We start from the raw sequence: 26,664 nt of genomic DNA on the forward strand, positions 1-26,664 counted from the left end.
TTTAGGAAAAATAAAAAATAAAAAATAAAATTCGCCCCCCCGCCCCAATTTTGAAAAGAATTTGGATGAGAATCTAGCAATTAATTTATTATGGCCTAATTATACGTATATTATATCTGGATTCAAGAGAAAGTAAAGTTTATTAACTTATAACATGATATTTATGACTAATAGAAAAAATACTTTTTTTAGGGCGAAACAACCTGGGGCGAACGGGTTTTGGGGTGAAGCAACCCGTTACCTGATGAAGTAGGTCGATTATCAGGTAGAAGTGAAGAATTAATTAATAGAATTTCATCAGTATTATTCATCGCATTTCTTATTGATACTGTTCATACATAACCTATGAAAAGTCAGGTAACCCATGCAAACAGCCCGTCCAATCGCGAGACGACAGGCCAAAGGACTTGGAAGGGCACCTGCATCACAGACACAAGACTATACGTTATGAGCAATGGCATTTCTTATAATTACCGTAAACTGCTTTGAGTTTTTCTTTACCGGAAACACCATCACTAAGTTCCTTCTGTCCAACGTGTGTTTTTAGCTGGAGTGGAGAACAGTCACCGAATGGGTTCCTTCTTTTAGGCATGCTGACTCTAGTTCTATGTTTTTGTTTTGATCACGCCGTTTCGCGCGAAATGTAAGGCTGACTTCCTGTGTGTCAGTGCGCATGACTGCAATATGAATACGGGTTGTTTCCCTTCAATTGAAGTTCGATTGAAGCATCATAAATACTGTAGGGTACCAGCTTAGAGAAGTATCAAATCAATGAATTGTCACTACTAACATGGACTTACTTTCAAATTCCTTGTCATCAATAAATCGCAGAGACATCAAAAGAAATATAATCAAAAGTTTTATTTATAAAAGACGAATATCAAAAGTCAAAATTATTTGAGAATGTCTGTCTTATCATGGACATAAATCTAAATTCCGTACTGTAGTCTTATAACCAGCACAGAAGTATAAAAACGGGGAATAAATGCAAACGTCATTGCCTAAAAATAAATGATTCAAGTTCCGAGGTTGTCAAGCATTTCTATCTTTTTTCAATGAATTTTCATGGAGTCAATTATTGCGCCGCTGAAATTAATTTTGGATTCTTAAGGTAAGTTTATTCCAGTACAGAATTTGAATTAAGTTCCGTTAAATTTAGATTAAAGTTCAAATTAAAAGTTTGTGTTTGGGGCGGATATCACAGATTCTGGTAGAGTGTTCCACCTTGGTGTTGAAATTGCCCGCTGTGGAAACAGTTACAGAATCCACCGAGTTAGAGAGTTCATTGATGAAAATAACAAAAAATGTGGACCCCGTAGCTTACTGATGAGACGCAAACGAAGAACCGTATCAAAGGTTTTCTGGTAGTCCATATAAATGCAACAATATATAGCAATTCCTTTATCAAGTGCTTCAGTCTATTTTTCTGAAACTGATTTTTAAACTTTTTTCCGTTGAATCAGTGATTTGCAAGATAGACGAATTATTTTCGGAAAGAAAATTTCACTGTCATTAGTTTGAGAGACAAAGTTTACAAAATGGCTTTGCGTATTCGATTTCATCTGAATAATTTGGTCATGCCTTGAAAACTGGTCAACACAAAATAATGTATTAATATATTTTCAGATAATTATTTAGAAAAATATCTTTCATGTATGTTTAATTTTGGAGTTAATAGACCAGGGAAATTCCGATGAAAAAAAATGGAATTGTATTAAATGTAAATAGACTACTATAAATGATAAATAATCCACTCTGGAATCATTTATATTGTTGAAAGTTATGTTAACTTCGCAAAGATCAAACAATATAATAGCAGAGCTTAGCGTCATAAATACATTACTCCGGAGTGAGTTAATATAAACTTTATTTCATTCCAAATTAAGTTGCATTACATCACATAACATACAAAGTACAGAGGAATGGGATCTGGAAAAAGTTGAAATAAATCCGTTTCCGAGAATTTATCTCATTAATTTAAGGCATGATGGCATAGTTACTGAATGCTATGGAAAGAAATATAAACACTTAAAACAGTAACTACTCTTAAACGTAGTTCAAGGGATATTTGAATAATGAGTAAAAGAAGAGGGGTACAGCGGGGCGGGNCTTCTTCCATTCTCAATCTAGCATGATGTATATCTGTCCCAGTCTGGTACCATTAAAGTAGAACAAAAAAGAGATATGACGACGTTATGTTACGACTGAAACACTAGTGTATAGGCCTATAACGTTAGGCCTAACCACGGAATTAGATTGTTATCTAAATCCGTGGCCTAACTGTTAATCATCCATTCGACAATAGATATTATGAAGTATTTTTTTATGTTTTACGCTTAATTGCAATTAGATATCACTCTTTGTATATTCTTTTAACGACATAATTGTTAATTTTCTTTTGATAAGCAATGATGGTGAAATACACACCCTGGGTCTCTTTGGAGAGAGCATCAGCCGTCAACTTTATCCGAATATTACACCTAACCCTCAAAGTTCTTCCGGTTTCCGTCGATCTGCATTAAAAATGCAGTTTTGTTTATTATTTTGTCATACGCATGCACCATAGTTGGCTCAGTGACATTTCTAGAAATGTGGGGAATACTACATGAAAAACGACGTTGGAATGCTTACGAACAGTAACAGAATTGCTCTACAAAATGGCATCGGTAAGAATTTTCATTTTCAGAAGCATCGTCTGCTAAATTTTCAAAAGTTTTGGTAAATCTGGCCCTTTCCACCGTTATAAAGCAATTTAATTCGTTGTTGATAATATAAACAATGTTTTGTTATATTTAATATTATTGACTCCGTAACATGAGTTTATTGGCAGGAACTTACTATCAAAGTGCAATGTTATGTACAGTTTGCACCTGCAATGGGAGCATATGATATGGGACCACTTGCAATATCTGCATGGTATGTACTGCCCCACATCTGGCCAGGCATAACCTTCATCAACATAAACAATGGTTGCACTCGGAAACATACCACACTAGTGTTTATTGATTTTTTTTGACGGAACTGTCTGACCTAGAAGGACAAGGAACAGTACACGTTAGCTGTACTTTTTATATTGATGTCATTATGAGATGACTGATTCATGATATAGCTGTTATCCATTTATTTTCAACACCTTATCTAAAGGCACATGGTATCGGTTGTGCATCTGTCCATCATCTGTTTGTCCAGTGACTTTTGCTTTAAATCGCTAAGAAATCTATGAAGGACATGTGGTTTCATGTTAGTGACTTGAGCATTTCAACTGACATGACTGCTGGATAGTGTTATTTGATGTTTTTCAGAGAATAAAAGCAAAATAAATTGACCAAAAAAAATCAAACATTATGCTACAATGCAATACAATGTGCAATAGTATCTTTCTAATATATATATAAGTAGAACATTCTAAATCACACTTTTTATTTATAGGCTGCTATTGAAAATGCGTTTTCATTTATTTTCTATTTGCTTTGACAGGTCTGCACATAGATATTAAACCATAAATTATATCATTACTAAATTTAACCTATTTACACGTACAACGTATATTGTAGCTGTAACTTCTCACACATTAGGTTTACCTGCAGACAGTCCCTAATGGATCAGGAACCTAGGTATATACACAGTTGATCCTTAAGTGTGGTGTCATTTTTTGCTGCATAAATTTTATTTATCAGCATAATAAATAACTGAGACTGAATGGTGCAAACCCTCTTAATGTTAAAATATATATGTTGTGTGTATATTAGAGGATACCTCAAAGGTTTTCATTAACAGGCAGCAGACCGAATGCTTGAGCTCTGATTTTGACCTGTTTATTTTTTATTTATTTTTAATAAACTTGTAGATTTATAAAGTTTTTAATGTTTGTCTGTTTTAATTGTCATTTAGCCTATACAGAATGTGATTTTGGATGTGGTAAGGAGAGTCATTTTGTGTAAATAAAATGACTTGAAATTATCATTAGTTTCAAGGTGAAAATTCACAATGTTAAAATGAGTGAAGCATTAACAATCTTGTCAAATAGATGTGTGATGTGAAGTGTAATTATGGATGGATATCATGTGTGAACGAAAAGATGGCCATTATATCAGATGTAATGATTTAATGTGCACATCTTGTTGAATATGAGATGTGAAATGTCAATTTAAATTGGTTGGGATACAAGGTACGCAGTGTACAATTTCTTTATCAACATTTCTTCTTAATATTCTGATGTTTACAGATATATCAGTCTTCATGTACAGATACTCTTGTATATTTTATACATATATTTTATATATTTTAGAAAATAATTTTATCCAAACAATATATGATAAAAGATTTCAGAAGTATCATCAGTTTTGACTTTCCATGAGAAGTCGGAGGACACATACTAATTATTTGATGTAATCTGCCTTGAGATTTTCAGTTTTCATCTTCCTATCTTAATATGCTTCCACAATTTTGGGGAAATAACCAAGCAAATTCAGAAACTTGCCTTTTTCTGCCGTGGCGTGTCGTCCGTCCGTCCGGCGTCAATATTTTGCTTTAAACAACTTATTCTGAATAACCAAAAGACCTAGGGTTATGATATTTGTCCAGAAGCAAACTGAGATAAAGGACTACAAAGTTTGTTCAAATAAATGACCTTCACCCATTTCCAAGGTCACAGGGGTCAAATATGTTAAAAACTTTAAACAACTTCTTCTAAATAACCAAAAGGCCTAGGATTATGATATTTGGCCAGAAGCAAACTGGGATAAAGGACTACAAAGTTTGTTCAAATAAATGACCTTCACCCATTTCCAAGGTCACAGGGGTCAAATATGTTAAAAACTTTCAACAACTTCTTCTAAATAACCAAATGCCCAGTGAGATGATATTTGGCCAGTAGCATGCTTGGATGAAGGGCTACCAAGTTTGTTCAAATGAATGACCTTCACTCATATTCAAGGTCACAGGGGCCAAATATGTTAAAAACTTTAAATAACTTCTTCTAAATAACCAAAATGCCCAGGGAGATGATATTTGGCCAGTAGCATGCTGGGGTGAAGGGCTATCAAATTGTTCAAATGAATGACCTTCACTCATATTCAAGATCACTGGGGTCAATTGTTTAAAAAGACCTTTCAACAACTTCTTCTAAATAACCAAATGCCCAGTGAGATGATATTTGGCAAGTAGCATGCTTGGGTGAAGGGCTACCAAGTTTGTTCAAATGAACGACCTTGACTTTTATTCAAGGTCACAGGTGTCAAATATGTTCAAAATCTTTAAATGACATCTTCTGCCATAACCAAAAGGCCCAGGATGTTGATATTTAGTCAGTTGCATACCAGTTTGAAGGGCTACCAAGTTTCTTTAAATGTATGACCTTGAATCATATTCAAGGTCACAAGGAGCAAATATGTTCAAAATCTTTAAACAACTTGTTCTGAATAACCAAAAGCCCCAGGATGATGATCTTTGGCCTGTAACATGATTGGATGTAGGGCTACCAAGTGTGTTCAAATGAATGACCTTGACATTTATTCAAGGTCACAGGTGTCAAATATGATCAAAATCTTTAAACGACTTCTTCTTAATAACCAAAAGGCCCAGAATGTTGATATGTAGTCAATAGCATGCTGGGTTCAAGGGCTACTATGTTTGTTAAAGTGAATGACTTTGACTTATATTCAAGGTCAAAGGGGTCAAATTTGTTAAAAATCTTTAAGCGACCTCTTCGTAAGAACCATAGGTCCCAGAATGTTGATATTTTGCAAGTTGCATCCTGAGATGAAAGGCTATAAAATTTGTTCAACATAACGACCTTGTTCGACTTTCAAGGTCACAGGGGTGAAATGTTTTTAAATCTTTTAGCAGGTTCATTTGAATTAATTTTAATCATAAATACTGATATTTTGCCTGAAGCTCTATTTTAGATCACTTTTAAGGTAACAATTGTGAGACTTATACCAGGTGAGCGATGCAGACCCATTGGGCCTCTTGACTACTCGTTATAATTTCTTGAAATAAGTATAGTGCACTTTTTTTTCTCCATTTGAGCTTAATTAATTTCCAGTTTTCTGTGTTTTCTCTGCCAGAACTCATCAATGAGGCTGATTTGTGTTTTTAACAGCTCTGGATGCCCCTCCTCACAAATTCTCATATAAGTGTATCTAGCTTTCTGTGGGAAAGTCAGAAGCAAAGTTATGAGTTGGGTGTAGAGAGATTTAATCAAGCTGATCAAGTTCCTTTCTAACGCTGCTGTTGATGACAGGGTGATGTCCAATGGCGGCTAAAGGTCACACCAGCCTTGACCTTTCTTGTGGCCATATGTCTATAGTTAAATGCCTTGACCATCCTTGTGGAAGGGGGATACATATTTGACCTTGACCTTTCCTGTGGACACATATTTGAAATTATTTGCCTTGATCTTTCCTGAGTTCATATGTTTGATGACACTAGCCTTGACCTTCACTGTGGACAAATATTTGATGACACCAGCTCTGAAAATTACTTTTGAAAACCTAGTTGCTATCACCTGAGTTTTTTATCTGTCCGAGTTAAGGTCACCAGTGTTCACTTTCCTGTGGTCTGTGTGACCAGCCATACACTTCCTTAATGAGAAATAGGGTTATACAGGGTTAGTACACGCCTCGGAAAGGCCCGAAAACAAAAGGCTAGCCTTAAAAAGCCCTAAAATTCATGAATAGGCCCTAATAGCCAATGAATTTAACAAAAATGCCTTGAAAGGGTCAAAATGAGCCATGAATTTGTCTTAAGTTGTTATTAAACTATATATGGTTGTTAATTAAATTTGGTGGTGTTGTGAAATTTTCAGAATACGGCCAGTGATAGATTTTCAGGATGTTTAGGGTTTATATGATGCGTTTAGAGACTTTTTGACAATTTGCAAATGGGGGTAGATTTTATGCCTTATTTTTACTGAAAAAAGTATTAAAAGGTCCAAAAAACTTGATTTTTATGTTAAAATTCCTTCCTGTACAAACCCTGTTATGAGGTTTCACTCAGTGTATTAAGATTAAATGGGTTTTTTTTTGTGCTGGTAAGAAGGTGCTATTAGTTATTGGTACTGAGGCTCATAGTGTGACTCCAAGTTTAGCTTTGACCAGTGCTAGAAATATATTTCCTGTTCATCTATAAAGTTTCCTTTATAGTTCTATTTCAAGTGTTCCAAAATTAACAGTACCAAATGTCTGGTAGGACTACATTTTACTATGAAGACCTATTATCTCTGTGATTTCAGCCCAAGATCATGACATGGTGGGCTTTTTAAAATGCCTTATGATCTTTGTTGTCACTGTTTTCCTCAAAACATACTTAACAGATCTTGCTCAGATTGTACAAAGGTTCCACTTAAGTCATTGTGCAACATCACTTTGGTGCATAATCAAACTCAAAGGTGATGGTCACAGATATCAACTTTCATGTTCTCCCAACTGTGGTCATTGTATCACAAGTTTATATGAAACTATATTGTTGAGGTTTATCACATTGTGAAGTAAGTGCCACAGTCAAAGGTCATGGTCTTCAAGATCACATTACTATCTTTTTAACCCCCAAACATTGTCAAACATTGTGTAACAATGTCATGAAGCAAACAAAATGAATACCAATTAAAGTGCCCATTGATGTAGATTAAGATCCAAGTTTCTGGATAACGGAGGTAAACGATCCTTCTTCTGTGGTTTATTCTTGTGAACTCTGATGGTGGGTGCCAAGATCCCACTGGGATCTCTTGTCAGTAATATGTAGACTGATATTTTGAGAAAATGTTAAGTTTATCTATACATATTGGCTTGTGTATGATGAAAACATTGTACTATATTGTCTTAGCATAGCATGAAACATGAACTTCCTTTACATTGCAGAACTTTATAAGCAAGGAAAAACTAAAATGATCTAGTCTCATGCATTCTGAATAACAGTCAATCGGTTGTAGTTCACCATAGATCAAAGTCTCTATTGATTAAATGTATTTGAAAACTTGAACTAAATCAATTGGAAGTTATTAATGTCCTACTAAAGGACTGAAATGAGACAGAAGAAAGGTTATGTAAGTGCTGTAAGTGTTCCAAATTAATTCACAGATAGCAGTATCTATAAACCCTTAGTCCTATAAATGGTCACTGAAAGTCTAATGCTTCCACTGATACTGACATGTAGTGGGATTCTTGTTTTCATTATTGGACAATACTTTTACCTGTTTATCAATCCTTCTATGCTTACCAGGTCCAGTTTGAGTTATCACTTCTACTGTGACATATTGATGGTGGCTAGATCTAACTGTAATTTGGGAGATATCTGGCTTAGGTAGCCAATTTAACGACAATAGAGACCAAAGGTGGGTCTAATGAATAAGTCAAAGTAGGTATAGCACACCAGTACACATTAATCTCACAGATCTACCATGTACCATATTGAAGGTGTATCTTAACTTCAAATACTGGCTTTGAGTTGATGTGAGATTCCTGTTTACGAACAAAGTTTACTCGGTAAATAGACATTTAACAGCATGTAGAATTATTGAACTTTAAGAAAATATTAACTTGTATCTTAATCCAATTCTGAAACAAAATGTGTGTCTATGAGCTAAAGTGTAGCGTATCACAGGTCATGCATGAGGAAACATATTTGTCAAACCGTTTATTTAATTACCATAACAAGTGGCATATATACATCAGGCTTTTATAGTGATATCAAAAGCAGGATTAAGAAAAGCTGGAGTTGATGGTCCTGTCTACCCGCAAGCCATATGTAGTACAGTAGCATGTATCGGGTACAAGGGTGGCGTGGCGTTGGACCTCATGCCTTATTTGGGCAGATAGGGATATACCTCTACTGTAACCTTAGTGATCGTATGACACACCTGAGACACACTGAGCTTCTGCACTCAAGTAGATGAAACATATTATGTGCATATGATTATTTTGGGATCTAGTCAGTTGACAGATGACAGGAGTTGTTTGCCATATCTGCTCATTGGAGCATAAAATATGGCTGTTAATTTATCCAAGGCATATCTGTTAATTACAAAGTTACAGAAGAAATATGGATTTAAAACTAGCTCTAAACTGTGGATTAACAGGAAATGTTGGATAAATGAAATTGAACCTCCAGCGAAAAAGGTAAGTGTGTTGTAATACTGAGAGAATGAGCTGATGTTTTCTTCAATCTGAATGAAAATGTCTAACTGGAGGCATTAGACAGTTCAATAATACATCAATGTATAACTCTGATCATAAACGATTGTCCTGTGGGCATTTACAGCAATTATAAAACATATCATTCATACAACAACTAAACAACTTACATTATGATCTACAGGTATCTATTCAAAAACCAAAATTATTATTGAAATATAAAATACATGCTCACATATAGTTTTTCTCCATTTAATATTCAATCCAGTGAAATTTATTAGACACTGAGATAATATCTTATTATAAAAGCAGGCTTAGTGAGTTGGCTAGTGGTGAATCACGTCAAATTTGCATCAGACTATTACTTGTGGTGTATAATTCATGTATACACCAACTTCATGATAAATTCTGAAAGGAATTATTCAGATACATATATAAATATATTGAACTATCAATGACTTCCTTTCATCTGTTTAATGCATTCCCGATACATATTCCTACCAGATCTAAACATAATAAAATGGACTTAAAGATTTAGATGGTAAAACACCTTCCATATACATACAAATATCATTAAATCTGTGAAAGCCTGTGGTCAGAGCAATTAACCATTTTGCAAACTGGTAAAAACATTTGGCAATAAAAGTGTTGTAAAATGACCAGCTGGGGTTATAAGATATCACGTGGAAGGAATCAATCAGCCTTTACCTGGTACACAAATTGAAAAGGTCCTCTGTAGGAATTTTTTCATGTAACTGACATTGAGAATATGGTCATTTAAAATAGAAAAAAATGGAAAACAATAAGTAGTGTTGCCCTCTGAGTTCAATAACTGAGCGATCGTATGATAGAGTCCTCTATAAATGTCACTTTTGAAGACTGGTATGAACTATAGAAAGCAATACACGATGATTGATAAAGCCTCAATCTGTTCAAACATGGAAACAATGAACTGGTCACATATTAAAAACAAGAAATATTTCTGGGAAAAATACTTCTTTGAGATAAAAGAAAGTGTTTGTTGGTTTTACAGGTAGTTTTGATGTATTACCGCAATTCTGAAATTGGAACACCTGATCAATGTCAGTATCTGTCAGGGTCAAGTTAGAGTGCATACACATGTTTGGCAATGTCACCAGGGTCATAAAACTCCGGCAATCCACTGTACATGTTTCTGTGTATATGCACCAAAACATTCATGCTTGGAGTCCAGTACCATGTTTTGTTAACTTCTCATTTACTTGTAGCTACTAGTTGTTGATCTTGTGAGCTGTTGCCTTCACTATTTGACGGTCGCCTTTCTGTCCGTCAATCAGCTTGTTAATGAAAGACTCCCCAAAAGTATTTGTTTCAGTAAGGTAACCATGAGAGGTTTAATTCTTCCATAAGGATAGCATGGACCAGACATGCAGATTAAGATTTGTTCAGTTTGAAATGCTAGAGCTTTACAAGTAAATATCCTAGTTAATAGGGCCTCACAAAGGGATCAAAGTTCAACATAAGTCATTATTGGTATACTGGTTTTAGAATCTGGTTCAACCTGGTTGAGACCTAAAACAAAATATCATATGATCACAATGTCCTTAAGTTTATTCAGAGCTTGGATTTTGGGCCCTTAAATAGGAGGTCATGCTAAGGGGTAAAGTTCAACATTTGAAAGAATAAATTTCATACTTTGATTTTTTTTTATTTTTTTTACATCAGCCTGTGTTGAGTTATTCAGTTTTGTTAAAATTTAAGGACTTTGAGGACTAAAAAAAGGGACTTCTAATATTCACCCTCAAGATTAAGACAATTTTAAATCAGGTGAGTGATCTTGGCCTCAATCCTATTTGAGAAGAAAATATAATTGGTTATGCAGAATGTGTTGGTTCATATTCTACTTCTAATGAGATATCCTACTATTGTTAATGTGTTAGACTCAATTTATACAGTAGCAATATAGAATATAACATAAATGCTATAAAGCTGTAAAATTCCTAGGAACCTCAGACATGCATACAATGACTTTATGTCTACTGATGATAAATGTCTCCAGCCATCAACAGTTTCCGTGTATTAATCTATTAGTTATGTCTACTGATGATAAATGTCTCCAACCATCAATAGTTTCCGTGTACTGTTTTAATCTATTAGCTATGTCTACTGATGATAAGTGTCTCCAGCCATCAATAGTTTCCGTGTACTGTATTAATCCATTAGTTATGTCTACTGATGATAAAGGTCTCCAGCCATCAACAGTTTCCGTGTATTAATCTATTAGTTATTAGTTATGTCTACTGAGGATAAATGTCTCCAGCCATCCATAGTTTCTGTGTACTGTATTAATATATTAGTTATGTCTACTGATGATAAGTGTCTCCAGCCATCAATAGTTTCTGTGTCCTGTATTAATCTATTAGTTATTAGTTATGTCTACTGAGGATAAATGTCTCCAGCCATCAATAGTTTCTGTGTACTGTAATAATCCATTAGCTATGTCTACTGATGATAAATGTCTCCAACCATCAATAGTTTCCGTGTACTGTATTAATCTATTAGCTATGTCTACTGATGATAAATGTCTCCAGCCATCAATAGTTTCTGTGTACTGAATTAATCTATTAGCTTTGTCTACTGATGATAAATGTCTCCAGCCATCAATAGTTTCTGTGGACTGTATTAATCTATTAGTGATTAGTTATGTCTACTGATGATAAATGTCGCCAGCCATCAATAGTTTCCGTGTACTGTATTAATCCATTAGCTATGTCTACTGATGATAAATGTCTCCAACCATCAATGGTTTCCGTGTACTGTATTAATCCATTAGCTATGTCTACTGATGATAAATGTCTCCAGCCACCAATAGTTTCTGTGTACTGTATTAATCTATTAGCTAGGTCTACTGATGATAAATGTCTCCAGCCATCGATAGTTTCCGTGTACTGTATTAATCTATTACCTATGTCTACTGTTGATAAATGTCTCCAGCCATCAATAGTTTCTGCGTACTGTATTAATCTATTAGCTATGTCTAATGATGATAAATGTCTCCAGCCATCAATAGATTCTGTGTACTGTATTAATCTATTAGCTAGGTCTACTGATGATAAATGTCTCCAGCCATCGATAGTTTCCGTGTACTGTATTAATCTATTAGCTATGTCTAATGATGATAAATGTCTCCAGCCATCAATAGTTTTCATGTACTGTATTAATCTATTAGTTATGTCTAGTGATGATAAATGTCTCCAGCCATCAATAGCTTCCGCGTACTGTATTAATCTATTAGCTATGTCTACTGATGATAAATTTCTCCAGCCATCAATAGTTTCCGTGTACTGTATTAATCTATTACCTATGTCTACTGTTGATAAATGTCTCCAGCCATCAATAGTTTCTGTGGACTGTATTAATCTATTAGTGATTAGTTATGTCTACTGATGATAAATGTCGCCAGCCATCAATAGTTTCCGTGTACTGTATTAATCCATTAGTTATGTCTACTGATGATAAATGTCGCCAGCCATCAATAGTTTCCGTGTACTGTATGAATCTATTAGCTATGTCTACTGATGATAAATTTCTCCAGCCATCAATAGGTTCTGTGTACTGTATTAATCTATTAGCTATATGTCTACTGATGATAAATGTCTCCAGCCACCAATAGTTTCTGTGTACTGTATTAATCTATTAGTTTTGTCTACTGATGATAAATGTCTCCAACCATCAATAGTTTCCGTGTACTGTATTAATCCATTAGCTATGTCTACTGATGATAAATGTCTCCAGCCGTCAATAGTTTCCGTGTACTGTATTAATCTATTACCTATGTCTACTGTTGATAAATGTCTCCAGCCATCAATAGTTTTTGTGTACTGAATTAATCTATTAGCTTTGTGTACTGATGATAAATGTCTCCAGCCATCAACAGTTTCTGTGTACTATATTAATCTATTATCTATGTCTACTGATGATAAATGTCTCCAGCCATCACTAGTTTCTGTGTACTGTATTAATCTATTAGCTATATGTCTACTGATGATAAATGTCTCCAGCCAGCAATAGTTTCCGTGTACTGTATTAATCTAATAGCTATGTCTACTGATGATAAATTTCTCCAGCCATCAATAGGTTCTGTGTACTGTATTAATCTATTAGCTAGGTCTACTGATGATAAATGTCTCCAGCCATCAGTAGTTTCTGCGTACTGTATTAATCTATTAGCTATGTCTACTTTTTATAAATGTCTCCAGCCATCAATAGTTTTCATGTACTGTATTAATCTATTAGTTATGTCTCCTGATGATAAATGTCTCCAACCATCAATAGTTTCCGTGTACTGTATTAATCCATTAGTTATGTCTACTGATGATAAATGTCTCCAACCATCAATAGTTTCTGTGTTCTGTATTAATCTATTAGCTATGTCTACTGATGGTAAATGTCTCCAGCCATCAATAGTTTCTGCGTACTGTATTAATCTATTAGCTATGTCTACTTTTTATAAATGTCTCCAGCCATCAATAGTTTCTGCGTACTGTATTAATCTATTAGCTATGTCTACTGATGATAAATTTCTCCAGCCATCAATAGTTTCCGTGTACTGTATGAATCTATTAGCTATGTCTACTGATGATAAATTTCTCCAGCCATCAATAGGTTCTGTGTACTGTATTAATCTATTAGCTAGGTCTACTGATGATAAATGTCTCCAGCCATCACTAGTTTCCGTGTACTGTATTAATCTATTACCTATGTCTACTGTTGATAAATGTCTCCAGCCATCAATAGTTTCTGCGTACTGTATTAATCTATTAGCTATGTCTACTTTTTATAAATGTCTCCAGCCATCAATAGTTTTCATGTACTGTATTAATCTATTAGTTATGTCTCCTGATGATAAATGTCTCCAGCCATCAATAGGTTCTGTGTACTGTATTAATCTATTAGCTATATGTCTACTGATGATAAATGTCTCCAGCCGTCAATAGTTTCCGTGTACTGTATTAATCTATTACCTATGTCTACTGTTGATAAATGTCTCCAGCCATCAATAGTTTTCATGTACTGTATTAATCTATTAGTTATGTCTCCTGATGATAAATGTCTCCAGCCATCAATAGTTTCTGTGCACTGTATTAATCTATTAGTTATGTCTACTGACGATAAATGTCTCCAGCCATCAATAGTTTCTGTGTACTGTATTAATCTATTAGTTATATCTGCTGATGATAAATGTCTCCAGCCATCAATAGTTTCTGTGTACTGTATTAATCTATTAGTTATGTCTACTGATGATAAATGTCTCCAGCCATCAATAGTTTCTGTGTACTGTATTAATCTATTAGTTATGCTAAACATGATTCAGTGGGATGGATCATTCAATATTTATTGAATATGGATTGATTATAATAACTTTGACATCATTTTATTTGTTGATGTTTACAAAGACCGACTTATAAATTTGACAAAATCAAACAAACCTATTGGAATACATGTGGTTAGAAATGTCATTCTATGTCTATAGTAGAAAGTTCTTCTTATCCCCCACCACAATCATGGAAGGACTTTTAAGTGTTGGCCTTTTCTGTTTCATCTGCCTATCTGTACATATACAGAAGTCCCATAGAAGTCAAAGTTCATATACAGATACATCTTGATGAACACTGCACCATCATGTCACATACAGTCACTGTGACCTATATTTTCTGCTTCACTGACTCAGGTTATGCTTCGGATTTAGCTCCATTTTTGTGGTTTGACTTCAAGTTTAGTTCCATTTTTGTGGTTTGACTTTAAGTTTAGCTCCATTTCTCTGAAATTACAAGTCATAAAAGTTTACATACATATAGTTCTCAAGGAGTTCTACATCCTCATATGACATGTAGGTCGCTGTGACCGACATTTTCTGCTTGACCCACACTCTGATAGTGTAAGTTCACAATCATCAAACTTTGTTCTTCACCATACAGTGACATATAGGTCACTGTGACCTACCTGGTGTTCACTTAGTTAACTTTGAGTAACTTTGTATTTAGCTTCATTTGTGCGTGGTTACACATTGTGTTTAGCTCCTTTTCTATGATATTGGTAATCTTATTAGTCATCAAACCTTACATGCAGATAATTCCTTTGGAGTGCTACACCATCATAAGATATGACATGTAGGTCACTGTGACCTTTATTGTCCACTTCACTGATTTGGTTAGACTTTGCATTTTAGTTCCATTCATAAAAGCAGGAGCATGGGCAGATATTTATATTAAAAACATTTTCTAGTTTGATAAATCATTTTGAAAAGAACTTAATACTGGTTATAATATTGTAGGGACAAAAAAATAACAATTTCATAGAAAATAATTTTAAAAATGTAAAAGTCTGTAAGCAAGGATTCAGGACACTTAGAGATAGGCTGAACACGACATTTTGTTGTACACTAAGCTGTGGTGTTTGTGACAATATAATAATATTACAAGTCACTGTAAGTTTGCCTAATATCATAGCTACACATTCACTGACATGCCCTGTATAATCAAAACTAGCGGACAGTTTGATAATAACAGACAAAATGTTACGGTAGTTATCATTCATGATCACAGTGGCCTATTTCTGTATCTGATAAAAGCTGCCAGGTTGTCTGCTACACTGTACCCTTGGAATGACTTCCATCAAGTTTATCTCTGATCCCTGCTGAATGTCACCTTCAAGTGGCCCAGATGTATATGTATTGTACTCTAAGTATGGCTAGCTTAGTTATATATTTTACAGCTTATATTTCACATTTTATTCAAATGAGAATTACTACTTTATTTTCACATGAATTTTTAATTCATCTGACTTGAAGGGTTAGGTTCTTCAGCATTATCAAGCATCTCATGCACATCTTTTATTTTACTAACCATGGACAAAACTTTATGAAGTTGGCACTAGTCTACGTTATCTAAGAAAAGGGCATTCATTTGAACTTTCTTTCAAAACAAATAAAAACTTACAACAAATATTTTGATTTGTTTTAAATAACATTAGATAATTGAAGGATACTGAGAAAAAAGTATCACTGATAAACCATAAATGTACATCACTAATAAACATTAAATAAAGTATGATACTTGTGTGAGGGTCATGAGTCCCTAGTCCCAGACTTGCCAGACCACCCCACCAGAGACGATTTCAGACTTAAGTGTGCAGCCTTCATCAGGGAAGCTATGCACATATATTATAGCAATAACTGAGAAGGCACTGCTACTCATCTATTTGCTGAACAACAATTGTGTTTTCTTACCAATAATATATAAAGTAATATAACATATATTGAACTTTGATGACATATGATAATCATTCGAAATCGTATGGTCTGAGAAAGCCTATTTGGCTATTATCCTACACTAATTATTAATTAATTAGTATGTGTAAATACTAGCTGAATATTGGTGGTAGCAAATAACAGTGATATGTGCGTGCGTGCGTGCGTGTGTGAGGAAGGGTGCGTTCGAGTGTGTGCGAGGATGTGTACATGTGTTTGTGAGGTGTGTGTGCTTAAGTGTGTGTGTGTGTGACAGCGTGTATCTGTGAGGAAGTGTACATGTGAGTGTGTGTGATGATGTGTGTGTGCAAGTCTGATGATTGGTGTGTGTGTATGTGCAAGGAAGTATGCACGAATGTGTGATGATGCGTGTGTGTGTTTGTGCATGCGTGCATGTGTGTGTGTGTTTGTGTGAATGTTCACCTGAGATTTATATTCACTGAACTGGACCAAGGAAATTGTTTTCCTCAGTGTCTACTGTTATTGTAAAAATGTGTATATATTTATCATGTGTTTCAATGTTTACATTATATGTTTATGTACAATTTATCTCAATATCGAGGGGGGGGAAATAAAGATTGATGATGATGATGTGTGCGGGTCAGGTCCTTTGGCCAAAAACAATGCTGTTAACTATATGTATAGCAAAATTAGTCATAATTCAACATTTACTTGAATAAATAGGCAGATTTTATACAAAACATTGTTTGAGCTTATATTTTGATTAAAGATTATCCAAGCATTTTTTTTAAACTGCTGGACTGCTGCGTCGTGAAACTGTGCAGATGGCAAATGGACACTGTTAATGTGTTGTATAAACGGTGGTTGTAGCCCCCTTGGGGGCAGTGGGGCGGGGCCGAATAAGGGAAATAGAGGTAAAACCTTTAAAATCATTCTTCTTCCATAGGGATTAAGGTATTTTATCCTAAATTAGTCTGGAGCATCCTTGCATCTTGGTCTTGGTGTGGCCCCCCTGGGGGGCAGAGGGGCGGGCCCAATAGGGAAAACATAGCAAATTCTTCAAAATCCTTGTCCTTCTGTAGAAATGACACAATTTTGTCCAAAGTCTGGAGCATCCTTGCATCTTGGTCTTCAGGTGTGGCCCCCCTGGGGGCAGAGGGGCGGGCCCAATAGGGAAAACATAGCAAATTCTTCAAAATCCTTGTCCTTCTGTAGAAATGACACAATTTTGTCCAAAGTCTGGAGCATCCTTGCATCTTGGTCTTCAGGTGTGGCCCCCCTGGGGGCAGAGGGGCGGGCCCAATAGGGAAAACATAGCAAATTCTTCAAAATCCTTGTCCTTCTGTAGAAATGACAGGATTTTGTCCAAAGTCTGGAGCATCCTTGCATCTTGGTCTTCAGGTGTGGCCCCCCTGGGGGCAGAGGGGCGGGCCCAATAGGGAAAACATAGCAAATTCTTCAAAATCCTTGTCCTTCTGTAGAAATGACACAATTTTGTCCAAAGTCTGGAGCATCCTTGCATCTTGGTCTTCAGGTGTGGCCCCCCTGGGGGCAGAGGGGCGGGCCCAATAGGGAAAACATAGCAAATTCTTCAAAATCCTTGTCCTTCCGTAGAAATGACACTATTTTGTCCAAAGTCTGGAGCATCCTTGCATCTTGGTCTTCAGGTGTGGCCCCCCTGGGGGCAGAGGGGCGGGCCCAATAGGGAAAACATAGCAAATTCTTCAAAATCCTTGTCCTTCCGTAGAAATGACACTATTTTGTCCAAAGTCTGGAGCATCCTTGCATCTTGGTCTTCAGGTGTGGCCCCCCTGGGGGCAGAGGGGCGGGCCCAATAGGGAAAACATAGCAAATTCTTCAAAATCCTTGTCTTTCTGTAGAAATGACAGGATTTTGTCCAAATTCGTTATGAAGTATCCTTCGGTGAAGGGGAACCAATTTTGTATAAATGGTGTCTGTGACCCTCCTGGAGGCAGGGCCAAATAAGGGATATAGAGGAATAGCTTTAATATCCTTTTTTCTTCCGTTAGGATGAAGATATTTTGACCAAATTTGAACAGTAGCATCCTATGGGGAAGGGAAATCAGTTTTGTGTAAATGGTGTGTCTGACCCTCCTGGGGCCTGAGAGGTGGGGCCCAATAGAGGTAATTTAGCAAATTCTTGAAAATTCTTCTTCTGGAGGAATAACAGGATTTTGTCCTCTTTTGGTCTAAAGCATCATTGGGTAAAGGCGACCTGATTTTGTATCAAAGGTGTGTCTGAACCCCTTGGGGCAAAGGGGTGGGCCCAATAGGGGAAACATAGCAAATCCTTTTTTTCCTGTAGGAATGACAGGATTTTGTCCAATTGCATATAAATATAACCCCTAACTAACCATGTAATACATGTTCACTACCAGCAACATCTAGCTATTCCAACTTTAATTTTACTAACATTTCCAGGTGAGCGATACAGGCCCTCTGGGCCTCTTGTTTGCAAAATAATGTCAATAAAAATGATACTGCCATAGATAAGTATTGAATAAATGTACATCAATTTAATAATGCTGAAATTGTGTAAAATAAATTATCTATAAACGATTAAAAATTGACATTTTATAATAAAACCATATACACATAGTAATTGCATGTAAGAGTTATCTTTCTTGAAAAACTTCACAGTAGTGAAATACAAAATGTAGGTAGCCGGAAAAAAAGTACAGAAAAATGGACACATGTGACTCATTGATAAAAAACAACTGAATTAATGCCTGGATTGCCTTGAAATACTTTAATATTGAGAGAGCACACTGTTCTGTCAATAATAAACATACAATATGCATCAGTTTAAGATTAAACATTAGAATATGCGGAAATTGTGATGCTGTCTCCCTATATTGGATTTTCAACTAGGGATGTACTTCCTATTTCCGTTTATCAATACACTCATTCGACCTTAAACACGTTTAATAACTGTTAGGTACAATACAGTCAAACATGTGGGACAAGCAACTGTTCTACTGTCATGCAATCACTGTATTGTAAAAGTGTATTCAACTATTCATGAACACTTTAATATGCAGTTGACAGGATGCTTATCAAATATTATCATAATTATAAATGAAATGTATTTATGCTAATGAATATACTCACAATACATAAACTATTCTATTCAAAACTGAAGAGATTTACAGAAACGACCTGGTAGACAGTGAGTGTATACATGATGTCATAATGTATGTGAAGTTTCATGGTAATACACACTTTATGAAGCTAGTCAGACATATTAAATGATGTACTGTATATATAGTTGATAGACTCTATATCAAGCTTACAAGAAATATCATATGATGTACTGTATATATAGTGATAGGCTCTATATCAAGCTAACGAGACATATCATATGATGTATTGTATATGTAGTTGATAGACTCTATATCAAGCTAACAAGACATATTATATGATGTACTGTATATGTAGTTGATAGACTCTATATCAAGCTAACGAGACATATCATATGATGTACTGTATATAAAGTTGATAGACTATATCAAGCTAACAAGATATATTATATGATGTACTGTGTATATAGTTGATAGACTCTATATCAAGCTAGCCAGACATATTATATGATGTACTGTATGTATAGTTGATAGACTCTATATCAAGCTAACAAGACATATTATATGATGTACTATATATATATAGTTGATAGATTCTTTATTAACCTAAACTAGGCATAGTGTACAATGTACTGTATATGTAGTTGATAGATTCTATATCAAGCTAACAAGACATATCATATGATGTACTGTATATATAGTGATAGACTCTATTATATCAAGCTAACCATACATACATAGTGTACTGTATAGGTAGTTGATATACCATAGTGACGTGGTTGATATCAAGCTTACCAGATATATGATGTTCATGTACTCTAGATGTAGTTGATAGACAATATGTAAATCTAACCAGACATAGTTTTTGGGGTCATTTTCTATGTGTAGTTGTTAGACTTTTTATCAAGCTAACCAGACATTTAGTGTGTGACATAATGTCCATAGTTGATCGACTCCCAGTGGTGTTGTGTCCTCTACACAAACAGTTTGTATAACGAATGTCAATGGTGGAATTTTGAATATTTGTGTCAGATCTTAACAGGATAATTCGCTTGCTTCTCACTTGAACCTTTATGTCTTTACATGATTATCAAAGGACTTCTGCTACACCTGGCCGATGGGCATGAGGTGACCTTCAATTTCATGCCGTGTTTGGTTCTCACATATAACTTGTTATAGAGCCCACATTCCCAGTGTGCTGTGACTGTCCAATCAATTTGTACGCTTTAAAAAGTCATAACATCAATACCAATGGACTTTTACACGTAAAATGAAATTATTCCAGGGTTTAGCTATCTTAAGGGACACGTTGATGAAATGATCCATGTAACATATTCACAGTCGTTAAGCAGATACCCAAGCAGATACCCGTAACTGGATGTCGATGCTACACTATGATATGTTTTGGTTCTGTAGGTTGTATATTATATGTTAGTGATACCTCAGTATTTCTTTCTAAAAGGTGTAAACATTGTATAACTTTTGGTTTATTAGATATATATTGATTTGCCGCAACCGTAAAATGTCAAAACATGACAGGGATAATTGACGTCCACTTGATATTTGTGGTGCCTTATTACTAACACATCAGGGCTAGGATATCATAAACTGTGTTATAATAAGTAATATTTATGGAAGATTGCTTTACTGTCCAGATTTCTTACATTTTATCACAAATTGATTATTAGCAAAGATTCAGATATGGTTGTTATATTATTACAACTGATTTGAAATATGCTCCTTATTTTATTAGTCCCCCTCCTCCTGGAGGATTTGTTATGCATGTACATCTTGGGATGGTGGAGTGTGGATTACAAGAAATAGGTCACTGTGACCTATGCTTTGACTTTTGACCTCAATCTTTAAAAAAGATTATCTTTGGCATATCATCTATATTATTTCACCTAAAGTAACCAGATTTGGTATTCATGTCATCATGAGATGGCAGAGTATGGAGTAAGTACAAGAAGTAGGTCACTGGGACCTATATGCTTTAACCTTTGACCTCAACCTTCTTTGAAATAGTCTGTCTGGGGCATATTTTTTGTACTATTTCAGTAACCAGATTCGGTATTCATGTACATCATGGGATGGCAAAGTGTGGAATAACAACCAATCCGTTATTAGCTTGCTAACTGGGATTCAGATATGATACTCATTACAACCAATCCGTTATTAGCTTGCTAACTGGGATTCAGATATGATACTCATTACAACCAATCCGTTATTAGCTTGCTAACTGGGATTCAGATATGATACTCATTACAACCAATCCGTTATTAGCTTGCTAACTGGGATTCAGATATGATACTCATTACAACCAATCCGTTATTAGCTTGCTAACTGGGATTCAGATATGATACTCATTACAACCAATCCGTTATTAGCTTGCTAACTGGGATTCAGATATGATACTCATTACAACCAATCCGTTATTAGCTTGCTAACTGGGATTCAGATATGATACTCATTACAACCAATCCGTTATTAGCTTGCTAACTGGGATTCAGATATGATACTCATTACAACCAATCCGTTATTAGCTTGCTAACTGGGATTCAGATATGATACTCATTACAACCAATCCGTTATTAGCTTGCTAACTGGGATTCAGATATGATACTCATTACAACCAATCCGTTATTAGCTTGCTAACTGGGATTCAGATATGATACTCATTACAACCAATCCGTTATTAGCTTGCTAACTGGGATTCAGATATGATACTCATTACAACCAATCCGTTATTAGCTTGCTAACTGGGATTCAGATATGATACTCATTACAACCAATCCGTTATTAGCTTGCTAACTGGGATTCAGATATGATACTCATTACAACCAATCCGTTATTAGCTTGCTAACTGGGATTCAGATATGATACTCATTACAACCAATCCGTTATTAGCTTGCTAACTGGGATTCAGATATGATACTCATTACAACCAATCCGTTATTAGCTTGCTAACTGGGATTCAGATATGATACTCATTACAACCAATCCGTTGTTAGCTTGCTAACTGGGATTCAGATATGATACTCATTACAACCAATCCGTTATTAGCTTGCTAACTAGGATTCAGATAAAATTTCTTTTGTATTGCTGTATGTATACCTTACTGGTGCAAGTTCTGAAAATTTCATTCTTTTGGATAAACTGATAAGCACATTAACAACTACACCTTATGTTGCACCCTTATGTGATATCAATCTGGAAGTCTGTCCCTTGCATTCCTAACACAGATGCCTGGAGTCTAAATTATACAAAATTTACCCATTACCCCAATTTAACCTCATTAGTGATATATGGCCCCATAGAGATATAGACAAGAGCTAAAGCAAGGTCATAGATCAATGATAACTTTCTGTTGTTATAAAAAACTTGAGTTAGTCATGTAGAGGTTTCCCAAAATATATGCCTGATAAAAAATCATCATTTGTTGATGATTAAGATATAGACCTATGTGTACTAAGTATATATCCACATACATGTTCATGTTTTCATTATTATGATCACCTAGCTAGAAAGATGCATAGCCATATTACAATCTACACATATGGGCAGTGATTTATTGAGAAGATCCAGCAGGCTATTTTACTTGGGCTTAGGCTCAGTTATACTTAGTGGATAGATCCCATCGTCACACACAGCAGTATCTGATGACCAAAGATGTTGAAGTGAAGAGTTGTCATCGATACACTCACCAGATTATTTACAGCCATGTAGTAATCAGGTAGTGAAATGACTCACAAACACAAGCTGTGTAAGGGAGGGACCAATTCTATATCATGTCTACAGGTAAATTATTCATCACTTGTATAGGTAAATATTGGTGAAAGTTGAAGTTTTGTGTTACAACAGGATCTCATTTGTTAGTTACCAGGCAGAGGAAATATACCACAGGGGGATCTATCAATCAATGCTAGGGTAAGCTACCCCCAGTGACTCTACCCTTATAAGGCCAATACAGTTCTATGTTACAAGTGGCCATCTTTGAAAAAATTTCCAAAGAATACAAAGTCTGAACTAGTGTGGCCACCAGGGAATATGGACATCAATCAATACTTGCTCAATGTTTTGGTGACTTTATTTACACATTATGAACATAAAAAGGTAAGATTACTGAACCATACTGTCCTATTTAAAACAGTTGGACCACAAAAGGGAAAGGCCTTAACCACAAAATGTAATGATAGCTACCTGGTTGTACATTTTGTGGTAATAAAGCTACTGTAAGCAAACATGTTATTAGTTATCTAAAAAGCATTTCTGCATAACATATTTAAAATTTCTCAGAACTTATGTAACTTATCAATAGGTTACATGTCTAATATATAATCTTGTAAAAAAAATATGAAAATAATCTTTGTTTGGTTTATGATTGATTGGAATCCCGAAAATTTGTAAACAAAATTACAAATCATTTAAAAAGTGAATAATTGACACCAGAGGCCACTAAAGGGGGTTTAGTTCTATAAAACATGCCTTGAGTTGTTTCATGGTTATATGTGTATTTTAATTATATAACTAATTTAATTTATTTCAATTATGTGTAATTTTATTGATAAATAAAATAAGAAATATTATCAGTACGGAAATACGAAAACTATTGTGCAAGCTAAAGATGTGGTACAGGATGAGGAAAAATGTATGTAAAGAATTTTGATAGCAGATAAATTATTACATGTTACATTATTCTTATAATCTGTAGAGCAGTGTATCAAAGTTTCTAAAGAGTTTCCTAATCACACAAAGTACACCTAAACACTGCACACAAGTTCAAAATTAACATATATTGCATGTAATATATCTTACATTACATTACTTCATCCTCCCACACACTGAAAACGACCATACATTGAAAACAGTGACCCACCTTCAGATTGGTCCCTGTCCCCCAAACAGGAAGCACACACAGGAATGTACAATCTAGAGTCTGTTATAATTGCTTAAAGAGATCAGTTTTAAACAGGAGCATCCAATGAATGTCAAAAATCATTAGAAGTTGTATCTCTCAGTCTCCCCCTTTATGTAGGTTAACAACTTCAAGTCTGGCTACAAAAACTGTCTCTTACTCTGCATTTGTCATTAATGATTATGAATGGAAGCTAAAATACCTGTTGTCTGTGAATTAGGCCACTGACCTGGGAACATTTGAAGCCCTTCTTATTTAAACATTTCTTCAAGGGGTCAATGACTAGTTTTTCTTTGTTGAAAACAAGGTATTATAGTATTGTTCTCCTTGCAATCTGATACAGGTGTAACTGATCTTTTAAGGATGTGTGGAAATATGCTGTTACTTTAATCACAGCAGTAGAAGGGTCATCATTTATGAATTAGAGGGTTCAAACCAACATTTGTCCCTGTTCTTATCAGAGATTAAAGGACCCCATGCAATCAAATTATTGATCATGAAATAGTCACATTTTAAAATGTGTATGTACCAGTATACAATAATGGACCAAAGGACCAATTTAGGTATATCGTGGGTGTTTTATAAGAAAGTTTTAAATACTTTTAACACCAACAAATTATAGAGCAGACTCTATCAAGTAATCTCCAATACAAGACAGTTTCAGAAATATTTGTATTTACCAGCTATATCAGTGCTATGCACAATGATTTTCCACCCTTTGCTATGGGATTTAGGTATTTTTTTCCCAAACCAATAAACGAAATTCCCAAGGAATATTTTCCAAGCTACAACATAATAACATTTTTGTTTTAGTCCTCCTTTGGTATTACTGAAGAGGACTTAAGCAGTGCTTTACTCTTCTTTGCAAATTCACTTATTTAAAAAAGCCTTAATTGTACATTTAATTTGCTCTTTTGATATTTTTTTAAGGTAACTTTTTCATTTTTTTATGTTCCACTTTATAAATAAATCGTTTCAAAAGCTGTACCATACAGTGGCTAATATATCAACAAACACAATTATATAAAAGTGTTTCAATTCTGATAACCATGAACCTGTATATTGTCAAGTTCTCTCCATAATTTGTCAGAATTAACAAGATTCGTCATTCTGTCTTGTGATACATTTTGAGATGGATCAAGTTTGTAGGCTTTTACTTTTATGATTAAACTTATACACTTGTGTTTTTTTTAACAATGACCGTTTTTTACTTTGCATTGCTGAGTTTTCTAAATGACTACTTTGATAACATTATTGATTATATTTAAATCAGTGTGTTTTTTCATTTTTTTACTTGCGTGTTTGTTGACATTTTAAATCATTTGCAGATGTTCTTTGATAGGAGTAATTCAAGAAGAATGTGTATGACACAGAGTGGCTTGCCAACTGTTACCAGGGAGTAAATCCCCTAAAGCCTTGTTAGTTTGTTAATTTTTTATGAGAGAAATAATGTAAGGTCTCTGTCATAGAAGATGTGTCACAAAGAAGGTCTTGTTAATCTTACAGTTCATTGCAACCAACAAAACACAAGAGATGTGCTGATATATAGATGTACGAATTGAGATGGCAGTTTAAAAAGTAAAATGAAAATCAACCCTAAAAGGTCATTCAGCTTTGAGAAGCCTTAGTCACAGGGCTACACAGAGCCAGCTGCTGCATGCCCTGCAGATTTCTGTATAAAGTCCCTTATCAGGCCTAACACTACATAAAGGATGTAGATCAGGAGATGTCGACAACATTCTCATGTGAAATATTTCTATACCCTTGAAGTGCCATTTTGGAAGAATAAGGAACTTCCTGATCTCAAAAATGAATGGTGGAAATTATTGGTTCCAAAACAGGTTAGGTTTTGTGGAAGTACGTAGTCAACTACAGTTTAAGCTTCAGACCAGGATTTACTTTGACTTTACTGGAATGCCTGAGGTTCGTATTCAGGATCAGATTTGTTATATTTGATAAACCCAGGTTTATACGGACAAGATATGTGATTATTTGATTCTGATAGCATTTTTCAAAGAAAAGATAACTCATTGTGTGTCATGTCAAACAAAAGCCTGCCAAACATTTGGCCCCAATAGAGTAATTCAGTCTCGCTGTGGTGTGAAATATCATACAAATGTGGCTCAGGTCTGCTGGCAGGTGATAAACTTGTAGTACACAAATATTGACATGCACTGGTTAATACAATGACTGGGGGAATGACTGTAGCTAAGGGGTGATATACCAGTTCAGGTTTTGATGGACGTCTTAGCCCCACACAAACATATA

At 35.0% G+C, this 26,664-nt stretch overlaps 2 protein-coding genes across 6 annotated transcripts in view; one reads left to right on the top strand and one right to left on the bottom strand.

Annotated features, from left to right (window-relative positions):
- The window catches only part of LOC110454649 (apoptosis regulatory protein Siva-like), a 6,170-nt gene extending 5,490 nt beyond the window's left edge, over positions 1–680 (bottom strand). Inside the window, exon 1 of the mRNA XM_021504284.1 lies at positions 475–680. Coding sequence (XP_021359959.1) covers positions 475–592 — 118 coding nt within the window. The 5' untranslated portion in view covers positions 593–680. The remainder of the gene's footprint in view (positions 1–474) is intronic.
- A 1,849-nt stretch (positions 681–2,529) lies between these two features.
- Positions 2,530–26,664, top strand: part of LOC110454647 (centrosomal protein of 170 kDa-like) — a 109,973-nt gene continuing 85,838 nt past the window's right edge. The window contains exon 1 of one of the 5 annotated variants that reach the window (XM_021504280.1): positions 2,530–2,666. In XM_021504280.1, coding sequence (XP_021359955.1) covers positions 2,658–2,666 — 9 coding nt within the window. In that variant the 5' untranslated portion in view covers positions 2,530–2,657. Of the gene's footprint in view, positions 2,667–8,721; positions 9,117–23,207; positions 23,280–26,130; positions 26,320–26,664 lie in introns of those variants that run through there. The other 4 variants (XM_021504275.1, XM_021504281.1, XM_021504278.1 and 1 more) reach the window with 4 other exon arrangements.

Source organism: Mizuhopecten yessoensis, unplaced genomic scaffold (genome assembly GCF_002113885.1).
Source record: "Mizuhopecten yessoensis strain PY_sf001 unplaced genomic scaffold, ASM211388v2 scaffold7987, whole genome shotgun sequence".
Classification (NCBI taxonomy): domain Eukaryota; kingdom Metazoa; phylum Mollusca; class Bivalvia; order Pectinida; family Pectinidae; genus Mizuhopecten; species Mizuhopecten yessoensis.